The 17,006-nt window shown below is 43.9% G+C and overlaps 2 protein-coding genes across 2 annotated transcripts in view; one reads left to right on the top strand and one right to left on the bottom strand.

The window, feature by feature from the left end:
• LOC147045705 (uncharacterized) overlaps positions 1–16,513 on the bottom strand; it is a 31,182-nt gene extending 14,669 nt beyond the window's left edge. Inside the window, exons 1-2 of the mRNA XM_085930061.1 lie at positions 16,367–16,513; positions 16,148–16,289 (exon numbers count right to left, since the gene is read on the bottom strand). The gene's annotated coding sequence lies outside the window, so the exon portion shown is untranslated. The remainder of the gene's footprint in view (positions 1–16,147; positions 16,290–16,366) is intronic.
• Positions 19–13,423, top strand: LOC147045706 (uncharacterized; the record flags this gene model as incomplete). The annotated part of the gene is made up of 51 exons (XM_085930264.1): positions 19–78; positions 703–792; positions 873–917; positions 1,010–1,054; positions 1,147–1,209; positions 1,608–1,661; positions 2,232–2,258; positions 2,735–2,803; positions 2,918–2,980; positions 3,065–3,100; positions 3,184–3,225; positions 3,508–3,585; positions 3,699–3,752; positions 3,953–4,018; positions 4,532–4,576; positions 4,640–4,693; positions 4,781–4,828; positions 5,239–5,323; positions 5,406–5,441; positions 5,609–5,779; positions 5,931–6,020; positions 6,204–6,287; positions 6,616–6,686; positions 6,768–6,956; positions 7,045–7,207; positions 7,295–7,384; positions 7,463–7,570; positions 7,662–7,756; positions 7,855–8,005; positions 8,096–8,206; positions 8,343–8,507; positions 8,591–8,677; positions 8,815–8,955; positions 9,049–9,147; positions 9,234–9,326; positions 9,465–9,604; positions 9,690–9,816; positions 9,932–10,012; positions 10,109–10,207; positions 10,335–10,382; positions 10,569–10,751; positions 10,820–10,950; positions 11,020–11,092; positions 11,163–11,237; positions 11,311–11,436; positions 11,511–11,606; positions 11,733–11,942; positions 12,015–12,192; positions 12,352–12,466; positions 12,547–12,716; positions 12,806–13,423. Coding segments are annotated over 51 exons (4,899 nt in total), but the record flags the coding sequence as incomplete, so codon positions are not given.
• Positions 16,514–17,006: the final 493 nt, after the last annotated feature.

A 17,006-nucleotide genomic window follows, 5' to 3' on the forward strand; every position in this document is an offset into this window, starting at 1 on the left:
CACTCACTATCTTGTGTGTTTCAGTGCGTGTGCAGAGGAAAGTCACCATGTCACTGTGAAGGAGTCAAAGGCAACAGGGTGAGTGAAGCCAAGCATTCATTACATGATTTCATGTGGCTCATATATGTATGGTAAGTTAGTTACTGATGTTGATGATGATCACAGACATTAGATAAACACAGGCCTGCAGCCATGACATTTCCAAAGACTAAAACATCAAACAAAAGGGGTTAAAAGTAATCACTTTTTCTTTTTTTTTACATCTTAAGCATGTTTAAAGCTATACAATACACATACACACGCGTACACAAACAGGAATTAACTTCTCAACATTCTTGTTTGCTACCTTATCAAGAGGGACCAGATGGAGCCCTATACAATACAAACTTCATTCTTAATTTTTTCTTCTTTTTTCTTCATTTTTAAGAACTGCAGCTGTTACTGGGAGCATTTCATAGTTTTTAATTGTACTCAAGAGCAGACATAAATGAATGAAATCAATCGAAGAATAATCCATATTAGTAGCTGCTTATTATATTTCTTTATTTTTTTTAACCTCATCATGAGAGACCAGATTGTTTTTCTCATTTGGATCCATTCATCTAATTTCTATAACGCTTCGACGAAAGGCACGGATGTTCATCTGGACTGAAAAGCGTCAGAGTAAATTTGTTATTGAATTTCCCAAACTATCCCGCACAGGGAGACAGGGGTCTTCCAGGAAGTTTCGGCCCTCCAGGACCAGAAGGCCGCAGGGGAATCAAAGGTCACGCTGGGCCAAACGGACAAAAGGTACTTTTGGTTCCTAGCAATTTAACATGGCTGTAATTTGACGTTAAGAGCAGAGTAGCAATGGTTCTTGTGTTCTGCAGGGCAACACCGGGCCTGATGGGCCTGTGGGCCTCGTAGGAGACCCGGTAAGAAAATAAAACACGGCCATGTTTCTGTTTACTGGACATGTAAAGTTCCAATAAGTCCGGTTACAGTATGTTTGTGGTATGTCTTACAGGGTCCCGAAGGCAAAGAGGGATTTGCAGGCTCGCACGGTTTACCGGTGCACTACGACTCTTGTTTATTTACCTCAAGTGTTATGCTGCGTTTGTCCTCAGATGGATTCGCCGTTAATGCGTGTGTCTTCATTCGTAGGGCATTCCGGGTCTGCAGGGCCCACCTGGGGAACCGGGGGCTCCGGGTTGCAATGGAACAGATGTGAGTGAGCAAGTGTTCACGTAGCACCATGGGATGGTTTCTCTGACAAGGAAAATGATATTCACTTGAGTCCAGTGTTTTGTTTAAGCTTCAAGTTGTTTCCATTGAATTTTGTGACAACTCACATGCGACACTCGTTTCAGGACATTTGGCTGAAATGTCAGGTGGGACCAAAAATGCACCAACATTTTTATTGTCAGATGAACCTAAGATTCACTGATCACTCTTTTGGAACTTTGTACAACTTGCTTGTCTTTAACAAGGAGCTGAAAAAACAAATGGACTAGGTGAATGCTTTGCCTTTCTGTGACCCCCTCCAGTGTCGCTGCTCTCTCTGTTCAGGGTGAACAAAGCAAAAGAGTGGCACGTTAAAGCGTTTGAAAATATTCTTGTTTTAGGGAGAAGATGGATTTCCTGGTGCTAATGGTGTCCCTGGACTTGATGGACTCCCTGTAAGATGACAACGCAATTTATAGAGTCGAGATACCTCTGAAGTCGAACAATGTCCGCAGTATATACATTTTTTTTAAACTAACAATTTGAACTTATCATGTCACAATAGGTATTTGATCAAATGACTCTATAGCTGTTGCAGAGGATGGCATCGTTTTCAGCGCAGGCTCGGCTGACCTTGTTGGGTTGGCCTACTTCCAGCTTTGTCTTCTTTCAAATCTGCACAGTGTAAAACAATTGTGTGCTGCCATCCCGTGCCCAAACAAAATCTACACAGCCTGCAACAAAACGGTCTTTTTTTTTTATACACCGATACCAGCACTCATCAATATTGATGCCAAGTATCAATATCACTAGTACTTTTGATTGATAGAATATCAATTTACACAATCATAACATAATCATTTCATTGTCACAATGAAGCCGAAAAATGAGCGCTAAATTCTTCATTGTCCGACTAAAGAGGTCTCAGAGTATGAAGGGTTTTCTATGACACCGTAGTAGCTTTAAGACTGCCATCAAAGCCTGTATCTAATATTTAAACTTAACTCCTCATTTTTAATTCACAGGGTCCTCCGGGTCCTCCTGGACCAAAGGTAATAAAATACATGCTGCGCCAGCTGAGGTCAGTTGCGAAGCACTTTTTCTACAAGTGTTTATTTAGGTCGGGAAAGAGTAAAAGTGCCCAGGACTGCCCTTTTGGAAGTTTGTTGGCAGGATCCTGCCTGATGCACCAAAAAAAAAAAAAAAAGAAAGATGGAAATTATAATAACATGACGCGGCACAAACAGGTGAGCCTCCCCGAGGTCCCCGAGCTAATTTTGGAACACATTCAAGGGGGACCAATAGCTTGCTTCAATATTAGCTTTGAAATGTGCTGCTACTACTGTACCTGAATTGCCCTTTCAATCACACCTGAAGGACCCGGCCATATTAAGAAGGAAACCTACTGCTGCCTTTGTTTATTTTTTTCTTTCTTTTTTTATATTACACCTAATCTTGTATTATTTTGTATGTGTTGAATTAAAACGTGGAAAAAAAAAATGAAACAACCTTTTGGGCATTTCTGCAGGGTCAGTCTGCAGTGTCAGTTGGGGCAATTCCGGGGCCACCGGGACTTCCAGGGAGAACAGGAGTACCGGTAAATGCATACAACAAGAACATTCTCCAATTCAACAACGTTCAAGGGTAAAATGACAAATTTGAGGTGATGCTGCAAATGGGTGTATATTTCTGTCTGGGATCAATATTTTAGGGAGCTCCAGGTTTCCAGGGAATACCTGGGTCACAGGGAGACTCGGGATCACGTGGACCTGATGTGAGTAAAATGGTTCTACTGTGCAGGATTAAAACATCACAAACTGTAAATCTGAATTGATGACTTTATTTTATTTTCAAACAGGGGCTTCCAGGCGCTGCAGGGCTTCCAGGGTCGAAGGTAATATGTATTGAATATTTGTGCCCAAAAAGCTTTATCTGTGAATCTTGAGCGTTTTTTTTTGTTTTAAATATATATTTTAGGGTCAAGGAGGCATAGGTATTCCAGGACCAGCTGGACCAAAGGTAATATATTTTGAAAAAGATACTAGTAAAATACTGTATGTCATAACGCCGAACATGGGTGAGCAAAGGGCTACCCCTCAAGTCACCAAAAATATTGCAAAAAAAGAAGAAAAAAAAGCCTCCATTACAGTAGGCCCTTGCATACTTGCAGATTCATCATCATTTGAGTTGCCCAACACTTAAAGAGGGCATTAAAAGCATCATTAACTTCAAAATGTTCAGATTTGTTTGAATCAAATCTCATTGGTTGCATTTGCCATGAATATTCATCTTTTAATTTAGGGGAGACAAGGCCCTCCAGGCCCACCTGGATCACCAGGTCGCATCAGGGAGTTTTTCACTGATAGTCTCGTGTTAAAGGTGAGTAAGTCAAAGCACATGATTTACTTGAGCATTATTTATTGCACGCTGGGTGCGGAACTACAAAAATAAGCCATAATGGCAATAAGGTATTGATGTGACTTGGTTGTCAGGTAGCTAAAGGAGACCCAGGGGATACCGGAGAAAAAGGTTGCAAAGGTCCTCAAGTAAGTTCTTCTAGATACCTATAGAAATCTGTGTAGTGGTCTTTATATATATATATATATATATCTATATCTATATATATATATATATATATATATATATATATATATATATATATATATATATTTTTTTTTTTTTATTTATTCATTCGTTCGTTCGTTCGTTCATTCATTCATTCATTGCCTGAATGATATATTCACAGGGGGACCCTGGTGATGGCTACCATTCAAAAGGAGAAAAGGGAGATAAAGGTCAAGTGGGTCCAGAGGTACATAATATGTTCAGTATACCTCTTTTTTTTTGTATCTATATTCATGTACTGTATCTCTATTTCTATATGCGGTCCAATATTTCATTGAAAAACGTAGGACAACAGAGGGCAGTAGTGTGCAGCAATAAAGTAAATGGGCTATGTAAGGACGTTTCATGTCACGTGTCATTGAACGCCCATTAGAGTGAAATATTCTGATTGTGAAATTGACGTCTTTGAAGGAAGGGTGTCTGTCACCTTTGCGAATATGAGCAAGAATGTGTTGAGAGTAATACGTATGGTTGAGCCCTTGCCGCTCCTGCACGGCAGCCTCTGTGAATAATGCAACAGTGGTTCTCCCCAGTCGCAAGCGGTTGCTGCGTTTATGATGACTGGCATGTAACCCAAAGAACTTTAATGGGAAAATGAATGAATGCCCGCCGGCGACGCCGTGTCGTCGTTCGAGCAAACACAAGCTACTGATTGAATGCGTGGACTCAATGTCCTCACTGGACTTAATTGTCCTTGCAGGGAAAGATGGGGAAGGATGGTGAACCTGGACCAGGAGGATTTATGGTAGGGATGCTATTTGCACAGAGTGGTGTTATTGCGTTGATTTGAACATATGGGTGTGTTCAGGGAAGGCCTGGTCCCAGAGGTGCGCCAGGATATCCAGGGGAAACGGGGGGGACGGTCAGTCATTGCTTCTTTTCCCAATGTAAATGTTTATGGGTTGCCATGTGGTTTATTCAAATCTATCACACCTCTCTGTCATTTTAGGGTGCTAAGGGGGTTCGAGGTCAGCCTGGTCAACCTGGGGAAACAACGGTAATTGCATCATTCTAATTTATAGGACGTATTGGAAGGAGACATTGTCGTCCCCATTTAAAACAGTTCCCAAGTGTTGTAAAATCACAATATACAGCGGTTATTAAAAGCCCTGTCGCCACGGTGGCTCCGTAGCTTCAGCCAGCCTAGCCAATCAGGTCTTGGGCAGAGAAACGAATTGTCAGACGGGTATTATGTAAATAAGCCCCACTTATACAGCTCTCTCACAGAGGCAGATAAAGGATTTGACTTGGTTGCTTCATTTCACACTCCATGCCTCCCAAAGACCTAACTGTTTGTATAGAAGTCATTAAAAACTTCATCTCCCATGATATGTATGGCCCCTTCAAGGTTCATCAAGAACTGATGAGAGCTATGGGCTGTTTTTGAAAATGATTATTACTTTGCAGATAGTGGGACCTGTGGATGTCCTGCTGAAAGGATACATGGGTGAACCGGGCGATCCAGGCCAACCTGGACGTACTGGACGCCAAGGTGAATGACCGACCATACAGCACTGTCATGTAACTGCAAGCTTGCTATGAAAGCTTGTTTTTGTTGTTGTTGTTCTTTCCAGGCAATGTGGGATTTCCAGGGCTTGATGGACCGCCAGGTGTTTACCACTTAACCAAGTTTACAATACATGGGCAAAAGTAGTGGGATACCTGCCTACAGGAAGTGAAAATATTGTAGAGCTGCCTTTTGCACTCACACCTAAGGGCTGTGTTCCAAAACACACGTAAACATTCCTAATCAGCAGCCACTCAACTTTTTATACAGGAGATTCATCTGATCTACAAGGGCCACGAGGTCCTGATGGTTCTCCGGGTCCCAAGGGAGATCCTGGTGACCCGGGTGATAATTATCCAGGCCCTTCTGGTCCAGAAGGAGATCCTGGTGAACAAGGACCTCCAGGTGATCAAGGCCCACCTGGACTACCCGAAGACAAAGGTATGTGCGTGCAGATGTTTTGAAAATGCTCAATGTCGCTACAATTTTGTGCACTGTTAAGCTAGTGAAAACCAAGTTGGAAAGGTGTCGATATGAAACGGACTATTGAACAATGATTATATGTATTAAGAATTCTTGTTGTTTCTTGAAGATAAGACGATTCTCAAAGGGCTGGCGGGAAAGAAGGGTGTCAAGGGTATGGCCGGGCCAGGAGGATACGACGGGATGTATGGAATGAAAGGTGGGCAGAAACATTGTTGAATCTGTTTCGAGTTGAAAATGGTATTTGTTGAATTGCCTTGCTGATGGACACCTATAACCAATGGCAGTTTATGTACCACGACAGTTCACAATAGTCTGAACATTTTGAAGTGAACTTACATTCAAAAACTTTTCAAATCATTCCCGTGGCTGTTTTGAACAGGGGATAAGGGCGAGCCCTGCATTGATTGTGCGAGAGAAGGTGTACCAGGCCCACAAGGTCCACCAGGTCCGCCAGGATTACCAGGTAAGAGTAATCATTCTCAAAAGGAAGTAGGTGCATGAAGTCGCTAGGCTCAAGGGTTTTATCGAAAATTAGAGATCACTTATTCATGTTTTCAAATGAGTATTCATATTCATTTGATTATTTTAAGACGAGTTTTAACACGTGACATTTTGAGTTGGAATTGCCATCGCACCCATAACTGACGTCCTCAATTTCACCTTAATCAATGAAATATAACCAATCAAACCCTACTACATAATCATTGATTATGATGCCATCTTCAGCCAGAACCTGAATATAGATGCTAAGCCTGCAGAAACGCTCATATTCTTACATGTACATTGTTCAGGATTTAATCAAGGACCGGGAGCTAAAGGTGACTCAGGTCTCCCAGGAAGTCCGGGCTTGCCTGGAAGTCCGGTAAGAAAAGTTCTATCTGAGGGGAAAAAAAGGATTACATTTCTTCTTTTTTTATGTTAACATAGTCATTCCTCTGCCAAGGGTTCTATTGGTATACCAGGTGTACCAGGCTTCCCTGGACAAAAGGGAGAGTCGTTTTCTGAATTCAAACCAGGAGAAAAAGGGGAGAAAGGAGACACAGGACATATTGGCAGGCCTGGAAGCGATGGCCACCCTGGGTCTCCAGGACTGCGAGGCCTCAAAGGTGTCCAGGGCCCTCCAGGGGATTCGGTGAGAACATCTGGTCCTTTCCAGTTTTTTAACGAATCATAACCTGAGCAATTTCAATCACATTATTTCTTCTTTATCTACGCTTTAGTTTAGTAGAGAGGGCGCAAAAGGTTTTCCAGGTCCACCAGGGGTTTCGGGGAGACCAGGACCACAAGGATACCCTGGAGCAGTGGGGTATGGGCCTGCTGGGCCTCCAGGAACCGAGGGCAATTTGGGGGTACCTGGGTTCCCTGGATCACCTGGAATTCCAGGTGCATAAATATTTTGATATGAATGCAGAAACCCAAAAGACAAGTAGGCATGCTTATCAGATCTCCTCTCATATCCTACCATGGTAGGCCAGAAAGGAGAACCGGGCGACATTCACGCAAAAGGCCCTCCTGGACCACCTGGGTTTAAAGGTCAAGAAGGATTACCAGGAAGGCCAGGTAATGCACGAAGATGTATCCAGGAATACGCACTAACTGATGAAAGTGTCATTCACTCTTAGACAAACATATTTCCAGGTGTTCCAGGCACTCCAGGTTTCATAGGCAGGCCTGGCTTCCCAGGACAGAAAGGGGAAAGAGGAGATGAAGCATATCCTGGACCACCAGGGTTCCCAGGAGAAAAAGGTTGTTTATCCGCCCCAAAATTGTAACATTATAGCCATGAGTTGGGCTACAACACAAACTATAGAACTAAAGGTATGCGTGTGTTATACAGGTGACAAGGGGTTGCCAGGAATTCCAGGTCTCCCAAGTATTGGCCCTCCTGGTCTGCCAGGTCTAGAAGGCCCTCCTGGTCTTCCAGGAGTGAAGGTCAAGAACAAAAGCAATCTTAAACCTGCACAAATACTGCAGACTGTGTTAACACATGGCAAACAAAGGCTCGGTTTTCTTTCTAATGTCGTGTTCAGGGTGATGGTGGTTATGGACTGCCCGGACCTAGAGGCCCACCAGGCCTTCCTGGAAATGATGGTGCTCAAGGACCTGGAGGAGATCCTGGAATACCTGGCTCACCAGGGAATCCGGGATTACCAGGAAATCCAGGGTCATCAGGAGAAAAAGGTTCCATAGACTCTTCCATATAAAGAGGAGGTTGAAATCAATCAAATCAATTCCTCCATTCTTTATCTGCGGTTTTCATGTTATGTTTAGGAAATAAAGGAGAAATTGGCCCAGGGGGACCAAACGGTAGTAAAGGCTCATGTGAGCCTTTTCCTGGACCAGCGGGGCCACCGGGACTAGATGGCAATCCGGGACTGCCAGGTAAGTGTTCTCCTCCCAAAAAAGCCATGCAAAACAGCTCACAAGTTGCTGTTTTCTTCTTCTTTATAGTATCTTTACAATACTTCTGTGTTCACCTGATCACCTTTGTTAAATCTCTCTACCTTCCTTGTCCTAGGACCGGATGGGCTGCCAGGTGAAAAGGGAAACAGAGGATCCACTGGGTTTGGTAAACCTGGCCCTCCAGGTGAGCCGGGCCATCCCGGGCCAACAGTAACAGGTCCTCCGGGGGTGACTGGACTAAAAGGAGTGAAGGGACAAAATGGACTACCGGGCCAAATGGGTATGGTGATATTTTACACCAACATCACAAACCACGATAAAAACTTAGTATTGATTGTTTTTAATCTACTTGGGTTTTCTCAGGAATGAGAGGAGATCCTGGACCAGATGGATTACCAGGATACGGACCACAAGGGTTGCCTGGAATTATAGGACAACCAGGGCAAATTGGTATACAAATGAACTTCACTTGACTTCACAAACAGCTTGACCTGGCTTCTTAAGCCGAGTTGAATTCATCACAAGGGACATATAAAGACGGCACCCATGCTACCTGCATGGAATCCTTTTTGATGGATTGTTTACAGGTGACCCTGGTCGAGCTGGAAACAAAGGTTCCTGGGGTCCTCCAGGAATGACTGGGGACCCGGGACCCAGGGGTCCCCCAGGAGCTCCATCGCCACAACCTATAGAACTTACTGGTCCCCCAGGAGACGCTGGCCCACCAGGTGACTTAATTTACCAATTTGCTGTATGAAATGATGTGACATTTGATGTTTCCATGCACAGTAAATAATTCTGCTGTAACTGCACTGCACCAGGTGCACCTGGAGCTGTTGGACCCTGGGGAGATACTGGAAGTATTGGAAGAAATGGACCAAGGGGAAATACTGGAGCACCGGGGAAGCCTGGGGGAAGAGGTGTATTTCCCGACCCCCAGCCCATATTCAATCCATACAAACATGACTACAATACTAATTTTGAGAATGATATGCGTTACGTCCAGGTCCGCCAGGTGACCCAGGTATTCCAGCATTCTTGAAAGGAGTACCTGGACGCCCTGGGATACCAGGAGATCCAGGCCTCCAAGGCAATCCTGGTAAGTATAAACTGTATGTATAAAATGTATGCTTTCATTTAATACCTAATCAGGTGCATCAAATCGTGGATTCATTTGTAAACTCAGTGTTTGGAAATAGATCTGTACTGTTGTTAATATACTGTCATGCTCAAATAGGATTAAAGGGACTAAAAGGAGATCAGGGAGTCCCTGGAGAGCCTGGCACAATTGGGGCTCCAGGTCCAAGGGGGTACAAAGGAGAACAGGGAGAACCAAACTATCAGGGGCACGGCCCACCTGGACCGATGGGACAAAAGGTGAAAAAACAAGACGCTAGACTATTTGTCCGCAATCAAATGTACATCTCAATAAAAAAAATAAATGAATGTTAATTTTCTTCAGGGGGAACCAGGATTAAGCAACACACACAGAATGAAGGGTGCAAAAGGACAGCCTGGTATTGTTGGACAACATGGTTTACCAGGATTTAATGGAATCAAAGGGGAACCAGGACCCAAAGGACAAAATGGTCTGGCAATTTATTATGAGAGCCTTTATGTCCTCTAATATCCATCCATTTTCTGTACCGCTTTGTCCCCACGGGCATCGGATCTACCTTATTTTTCCCAATCCTATTGTTCCAGGTTCACCTGGATATCAAGGACCAAGAGGTTCAGATGGACCTCAGGGAAGCAAAGGACGGCGAGGACCCAACGGACCACCAGGCAAAGTCCATTGAAATGACTTAATAGGGAAGAATGCAACAAAATGAGTCTGCATTGCATTCAATATTATTATATTTTGCTTTTTATGGTTTTCAGGTACCCAAGGCCCACCAGGTGGTTTTGGGCCTCAAGGTCCCAAAGGCCATCAGGGACAGGATGGCATCCCCGGACCACCAGGAGAGAAAGGAGATACAAGTGAGAGACAGCAAATTGTCAATGTCTATTCCTTAAACAATGAATGTATTTTGACATGCGTTGAAACGCAAATTATACTTTCTATGTTGCGTCCAATTAAAATGTTCCAATTCTTCCTCGCATACAGTTGTGATCGAGGGACCACCTGGTCCGCGTGGTGACCCAGGTCAGCCAGGTGAGCCTCTGACTTCAAAATATCTCAGTTTCCTTCTTAGAATACGCGTATGATCTATCTAAAAAGAGGTACGGAATGAGATAGTAAATAGCACTTCATTTTATAAACTGAGAAAGTGTAACTTGATTAGGTAAATGGGTACATACATGACAGCTGGATTCAAAAGTTCATCTTCCTGTTCCGTAGGTCTTTATGGCAATCTTGGTTTGCCTGGCCCACCTGGTCCAGCAATTCCCGGAGTAAGAGGAGACAGCGGACCTCCTGGATCATTTGGGGTCTCAGGCCCCAGAGGACCACCGGGAGGAGATGGGACATGTTACCCCGGGTCTAAAGGAGACCGTGGTCTGGATGGCCATGTGGGTAGGCCAGGTGAGTACATTTCTTCACAAATTAAACTTTTGTCACACATCATCAAACTCAACTTTTGTTGGTCAAAGGTTATCCTGGTCCACCTGGACCTCCAGGCCCTCCTGGACCTGGACTGAAAGGGAACAGAGGAGAACCAGGCCCGACAGGGAGACCAGGTTACACTGGACTGCTAGGAGATCCAGGCAATCCTGGTCCACCTGTATGTGATTTGTATGGCATTGGAGTCCTGTTTTGATATGAGGAGGTTTTGACTAATTTGCTTTGTCAGGGTCCAAGAGGCACACCTGGAAATCCGGGACCAAGAGGTGATTCTGGCCCCACTGGAAACAATGGGTACCCAGGTAAGATTTTTAACGATATGTACGTATATCATTCAAACAGTGGCATTAGCCCTAACTGAATATTTTACAGGTGACAAGGGAGACCACGGAAATTTACCCGGCCCACCTGGTCCACCTGGGTCAAAGGGTTTTCCAGGACAACCTGGTGAGTACACTAGTTGAGATGCAAAGTTTAGACCCTACATCTCAATTCTATTATCTTTTTTTTTTTCCTTTAGGCATCAAAGGTGAACCAGGATATGGCAGGGTAATATATGAACCAGGACCCCCAGGCTTACATGGTTCTCCCGGCCACCATGGGCCACCTGGGAACACTGGACCAGTGGGACCACCAGGCCAAACAGGTCCAAAGCTTAAACTCTCTTTAAACCATGCACACTTGGTACATTGTTGCAACTTAATATGTTATGTTTAAAAGGTCCCCCGGGTATCAAAGGAGTCCAAGGTCCCAGCCCGGTGGGGCCACCTGGATTTACTGGGCACAAGGGAGACAAAGGAGCATCAGGTTTGCCAGGTGTGTGCAGGAGTGTACTTGTTGGTATAAAATGCAGAAAATCACATCATCCTAATTGCACTTGATGACGTATCGAAAAAGAGACAGTGGACAAATCAAGTCATATTTTTCTCGTTCCCTTTTCAGGTCAACCGGGCAGCCTTGGAGATCCAGGCAACAAGGGCCAAAAGGGGGTACAAGGGGAAAGTGGCTATGGCTATGTGAACAGTTTCCTGATTGCGCGACATAGTCAGAGTACTCAGGTGCCTAGGTGCCCTGAAGGCACCACCCTTATTTACTTTGGCTACTCTTTCCTCTTTATCAACGGAAATGAACGAGCTCATGGTCAGGACCTCGGTGAGCGAACTCTTCAAGTCCCAGGAGCCTTCCGTTTGATCCTTTGATTAACCATTTCCAACCGAACGTCAGGCACCTCGGGAAGCTGTCTGCCTCGATTCTCCCCCATGCCCTTCCTCTTTTGCGACACGGAGACAAACTGCCGCTACGCTTCCCGTAACGACTACTCCTACTGGCTGTCCACTGATGCGCCCGTGCTTCCCTCCATGGTTGCCTTGACAGGAGAGCAGCTCTCCTCCCACATCAGCAGGTGGGATTTTTGTCCGTGAATATACAACTGGTTGGTCAGGTGATTGTAAAAGTTGCTGTCTTTTGTGTACGTAGTCAACGTGGGTTTAGTCATTGAGCATGCGTCTTATCTACGTACGTCCACCGGCTTCTCAGCTATTTTGTTTCTGTTGTCTAATAGGTGCGCCGTGTGTGAAACTACCTCTAATGTCATAGCGGTCCACAGTCAGACAACTCTGATACCAGAATGTCCCAGAGGCTGGGAGTCCCTCTGGAGTGGATATTCATTTGTCATGGTAACAGTTCATTACTAAGTGTGTCCCTCATGTTTGGTATTCTTAGTGTTCAATGCGACTCTCTCCTTTGGGCATTTAAGCAAACGGGTGCCGGTGCAGAAGGCTCTTCCCAACCTCTCGTGTCTCCTGGCTCATGCCTTGAACATTTCCGCCAAGTGCCATTCATAGAGTGTCACGGCAGGGGAACGTGCAACTACTACCCTGATTCGTACAGCTACTGGCTGGCATCCGTCCGCCCTGACATGTTTAGGTACATTGAAATATGGATGAAATTCTCAACTACTTGTTCATCAGATCCTTCATATCTTTGTGCTTTTTTTTTTTTCTTCTTCTCTCCAGTAAACCCATTCCCCAGACGGTGAAAGGACCTTCACGAGAAAACATAATTGGTCGCTGTCGGGTTTGCCGCAAGTGGTAGTAGCAACCTGAAAAATGTGACGGATGTACAAATACTGAATTTCTAGCTTCATTCGGCCCCAAGAAGCAGCGTGTAGGGCTACAGTTGGGCTCAAAAAGATGACACCTTCTTCATGAGATCAAATGAAATCTTGCCGAGTAACGAGACCTCGCTCGACTGGACATGCTGAAAGTTTGTTTGCGTTCACGGCATGCAAGGGGCGGTGGTAGTCGGCATCTGTTAAAGTCCAATTTACCTCGTGCAGTACATCGTCTTCGTTGCGCAAAATGTGCCTTGGACTGCGGGCAATGAGAGGCGGCCCTAAAAGGTGCATTTTTACAGTTTTGGGGAGGTTAGATCAGAAAATCAGTCCGTATGAATTGAAACAGTTTTAATTTGCCCTTTCCCTAAAGTACATCTGTGCAATAATCAGGCTGTCTAACCAGCCTCTTGATATAGCACATCTGTGAGGTGGATTGGTAACTTGGCAAAAGTGCTCACAAACACAAAATGTTGGTCTGAAGAAACGCTTGCATTTACATTTCATTCTGTGTATGATATGCAATTAAACCTAACATTATTCTTACTTTGTGTTTAGGCCACAATTCTTTTTATTTTCATGGTCATACTATACACGATCATGTTTTCACATATTCCTCTTTCATAAACACAAAAATATAGCCAGAAACATCGAACGAATGGACAAAAAAAATAAAAGATAATCAAATAAAGCAGTTCTTGCACGACTACTAAAATCCTTCAACGAAAGGCACCGTCACAAGAAATAACACGGCAGCACCCAAGCTGCCCCAGGAATTGGGTTGTCGTGGAAATGATGACATTCATTGCACTCGCTGTAAACGTGAATGACGTGCTCTTGATTGAGAATTCCTGCGTTGTTCAAATCCAAACTTGAACTCATCTGTGCCCTCACTTTTTGCAAATATGCCTTCCGGTTGGACTACATGGAGGATGTGCGTAACGTAACAAATAGTGCCAAATGATCATACGTTTCCACTAGTTAGCGACAAAAAGAAGCAATGTCTGGTCACAGATGGGGTCTGGTTGTTCATCGCTTTGTGTTTCTGCTCTATTCAGCCAGAAAACGATCCTCAGAGCAAGTGATTCAAACCCGCTTCCCCATATCTCTCACCGAGATCAATCGATGGACTCCCCTGCCATAGTCAAAGCAACAGCAAAACATAGTCAAAAATAACAAAAAGTCATGTTGCATAACAAAGAGCAGCTGAAGGGGAGTTTGAAAACCTGCTGTTGATCAATGCGTGAAAAGGTTTTTTTTTTTTTCCATTCTGAAATTTTGGATTTCCCTACTTCCCAGCAGTCTTCACTGCAACATAAAACTGCACCTTGACATGAACAAGAAGATGATGCTCCATCTTGAATTAAAGCCTAAGCTTTAATGAGCGCACGGTGGTCAGCTCCAAAGTGTGCGGACCATTCTAATCACCACCACTTTGCACTAGCTAATTGTTATGGGGGCCGGATGAGAATGCTTCACCTTTCTAATTGGTGGAAGCCTGTCATGGGCAGTAAATGTACACGCATGCTGTGCATTACTGCAATACACTTCAAGACGAGAAAAAAAGCCACCAGGGACAGCAAATGAACCTCTCCAACCAAGAACCTATGATCTTATCTCATTACTAACCTGTAACAAAAAAACAATTTAAAATGTACATATATGACTATTATTTCTTCACAATGTAGTACAGGGAAGTATAAGAGACCTGGTGCAGGTGCAACTCATTCCTATCTGCCATCTAGTGGTGAATAGTGATATTACAACCAAAAACTGTACAGTCAAATGCATTGGAAAATTGTATAGGCTTTTTTTTGTTCTAAAACCCCAAACCTCAGAAGTAAGGCTTTGCTCCCTCCACCACACCTCCCCAAAATAAATCCAAAATCTGCTTGGTGGGGTGCTGGATGTAAAAATGTTCCATGTACCATGCTGCGTGTGAAAAAGAATCATGGTTAGGTCATGCACATTAGTGCTTCACCGTAAACATTGTAAATAGTGACAAGTATGTCTTCATTTCAAGACTGTTAAGTTAAGCAGAGCAGAAATCTCATTAGAGGTTGACACTAAAACTTACTGCGTGGAACAAATGATCACATGACCTTTATGGCCTCTAGGCTTCACGCAGTTTTGTGGATCCCACTTTATGACACCTGCGAGTGAGTTTCATGCCATCATTGTTTATTCACATGGGCGTTGGGCTTTTTTTTTCCGTACCACAGATGAGTTGCTTTTACAGCACACGTCAGTGCAAAACCAACAACGTCATCGCCACGTTTAAATAGCCTCCGCAGCTTCACCACAAACAACAAGACAAGCTACCATGGTGCACACTTTTTGCTCGCTGGTGGCGGCACTTTTCTACTTGGTTTTGCCTGCTGTGGGGAAGCCAGAAAGGCAACTTGGCCAAGACCTTCCATGGCTCACACAAATACAAGACAACCAGGTAAGAAGGCTTCAATATACAGATGGAACATTTATCATCCTAACATGAACATTTTGGAGAGTGTGGGGAGCAACGGTGCACCTCGCACAACATTCTGCAGGCCATATGAGGACATCCTGCCTGGATTGAGTGTCAACATTGAAGATGAATTATCTTGATTTGTTAAGTTCCGTTTCCCCCGAGAGATCTGACGTGCTATCCGAGTCACCTGTCAGATTTTTGTCACTCTGATATGCACAGTCGTTCATCTGTGAAATTGCAGTTTAGATATGACAGATTTTGGATGAAGGTCCCCGCTCGCGTTGTGTGCGCAAAAGTTCGGAAACTGCGCAGACCACTGCCGGTTGTAACTTACAGTTGAAAAGATTTGTCTGAACAGATGCTTGAAATATTATTTCAAAGCAACAACAAAAAATGTCAATTCCCACAAAATATTATTTGACTGTTCAATCAAAGGGAATTTAAGGACCATCTCATTGTAAGAATTCTGTTTAATCGGATCATTTATTTCATTTCATTTATTGATAAGAATAATATGTAATAATATTGATATATAATCATATGATAAGGGTAATATTTATCTATGAGAATCATTTCATGATAAGAGAGTGCAGCTATAAGATTTGTGTTCATTTTCTGTGGAATTATTTCAATTCGGAAATACATTCTAGATTTCCCCCAAAACAGGATCCTTCACTTTGATTCTTATTTTTCAGGAGCTGACAGACAAACAGAACATGAACATGCAGTTGCTCTACAAACTCTTCAAACAGAACAACGAAATAATCTTAGAAGAACCTGGAAAGACGATGGAGCCGGAGGAGAAGGAGAAGGGAGGAGGACTGGAGAGGAGAGACAATCCTGATGTTCGCAGAGCAGGATGCAGAATCTTCTTCTGGAAATCCTGGACTGCCTGCTGACCCTGCCCGCGGCTGCATTGCTGTGTGAAAATCAAAAATAATTTGGCTTCTGCAACCCTTTTGTGTTTTCATTCTGTAAATGCAAAAATACACTTACTCTGTTCACAACCTGCCGTATTTCTTGAATTTGCCAAAATACAGGAAGCAAAGAACAATTGGGCAACCCAAATGCATCTTATGAAGCTTGCCCTACATGTGGAAGTAAACAAATTAGAATACATTCTCCTATATTACGCAGCACATCAAAGAAGCACCGCTTGGCTTTAATTGAGCACAAGCCAATTATTTTTAATGAATAGAGCGAGGTGGAAACAGAGAAACGGGACGAGGTCCCGGGAGTGCAACACAGATGGGGGGGGGGGGGGGGGCGTTGACAACCTCACACACGCACGCACGCACGCACGCACACACTCGTTGACAGCTTTATGCGGTCATATCTTCCACATTACTTGTTGCCCGGCATCATGCATTCATTTTATGAATTGGTGCACAACTTCCTCCGCAAACTGCTGACAATGAAAGGAAGGAACATCTTTTTTTACAACAGGCAGTCACTTGTTATTGCGACCTCGGCAGACTCCCGCCGGTGGGTGTCTCAATTTGATGCATCTTTGCACTTAAAGTGAATTGCAAGAGTCGCTTTGGTTAAATGTGAGCAAATGGGAGAGATTGTTACTTTCCCGAACGATATCGTCTCCCTTCGGTCCAGGCCGAAATACACTGACAACCTAAATTCT

Source organism: Syngnathus leptorhynchus, chromosome 14 (genome assembly GCF_054491065.1).
Source record: "Syngnathus leptorhynchus isolate UIUO chromosome 14, UIUO_Slep, whole genome shotgun sequence".
Lineage (NCBI taxonomy): Eukaryota > Metazoa > Chordata > Actinopteri > Syngnathiformes > Syngnathidae > Syngnathus > Syngnathus leptorhynchus.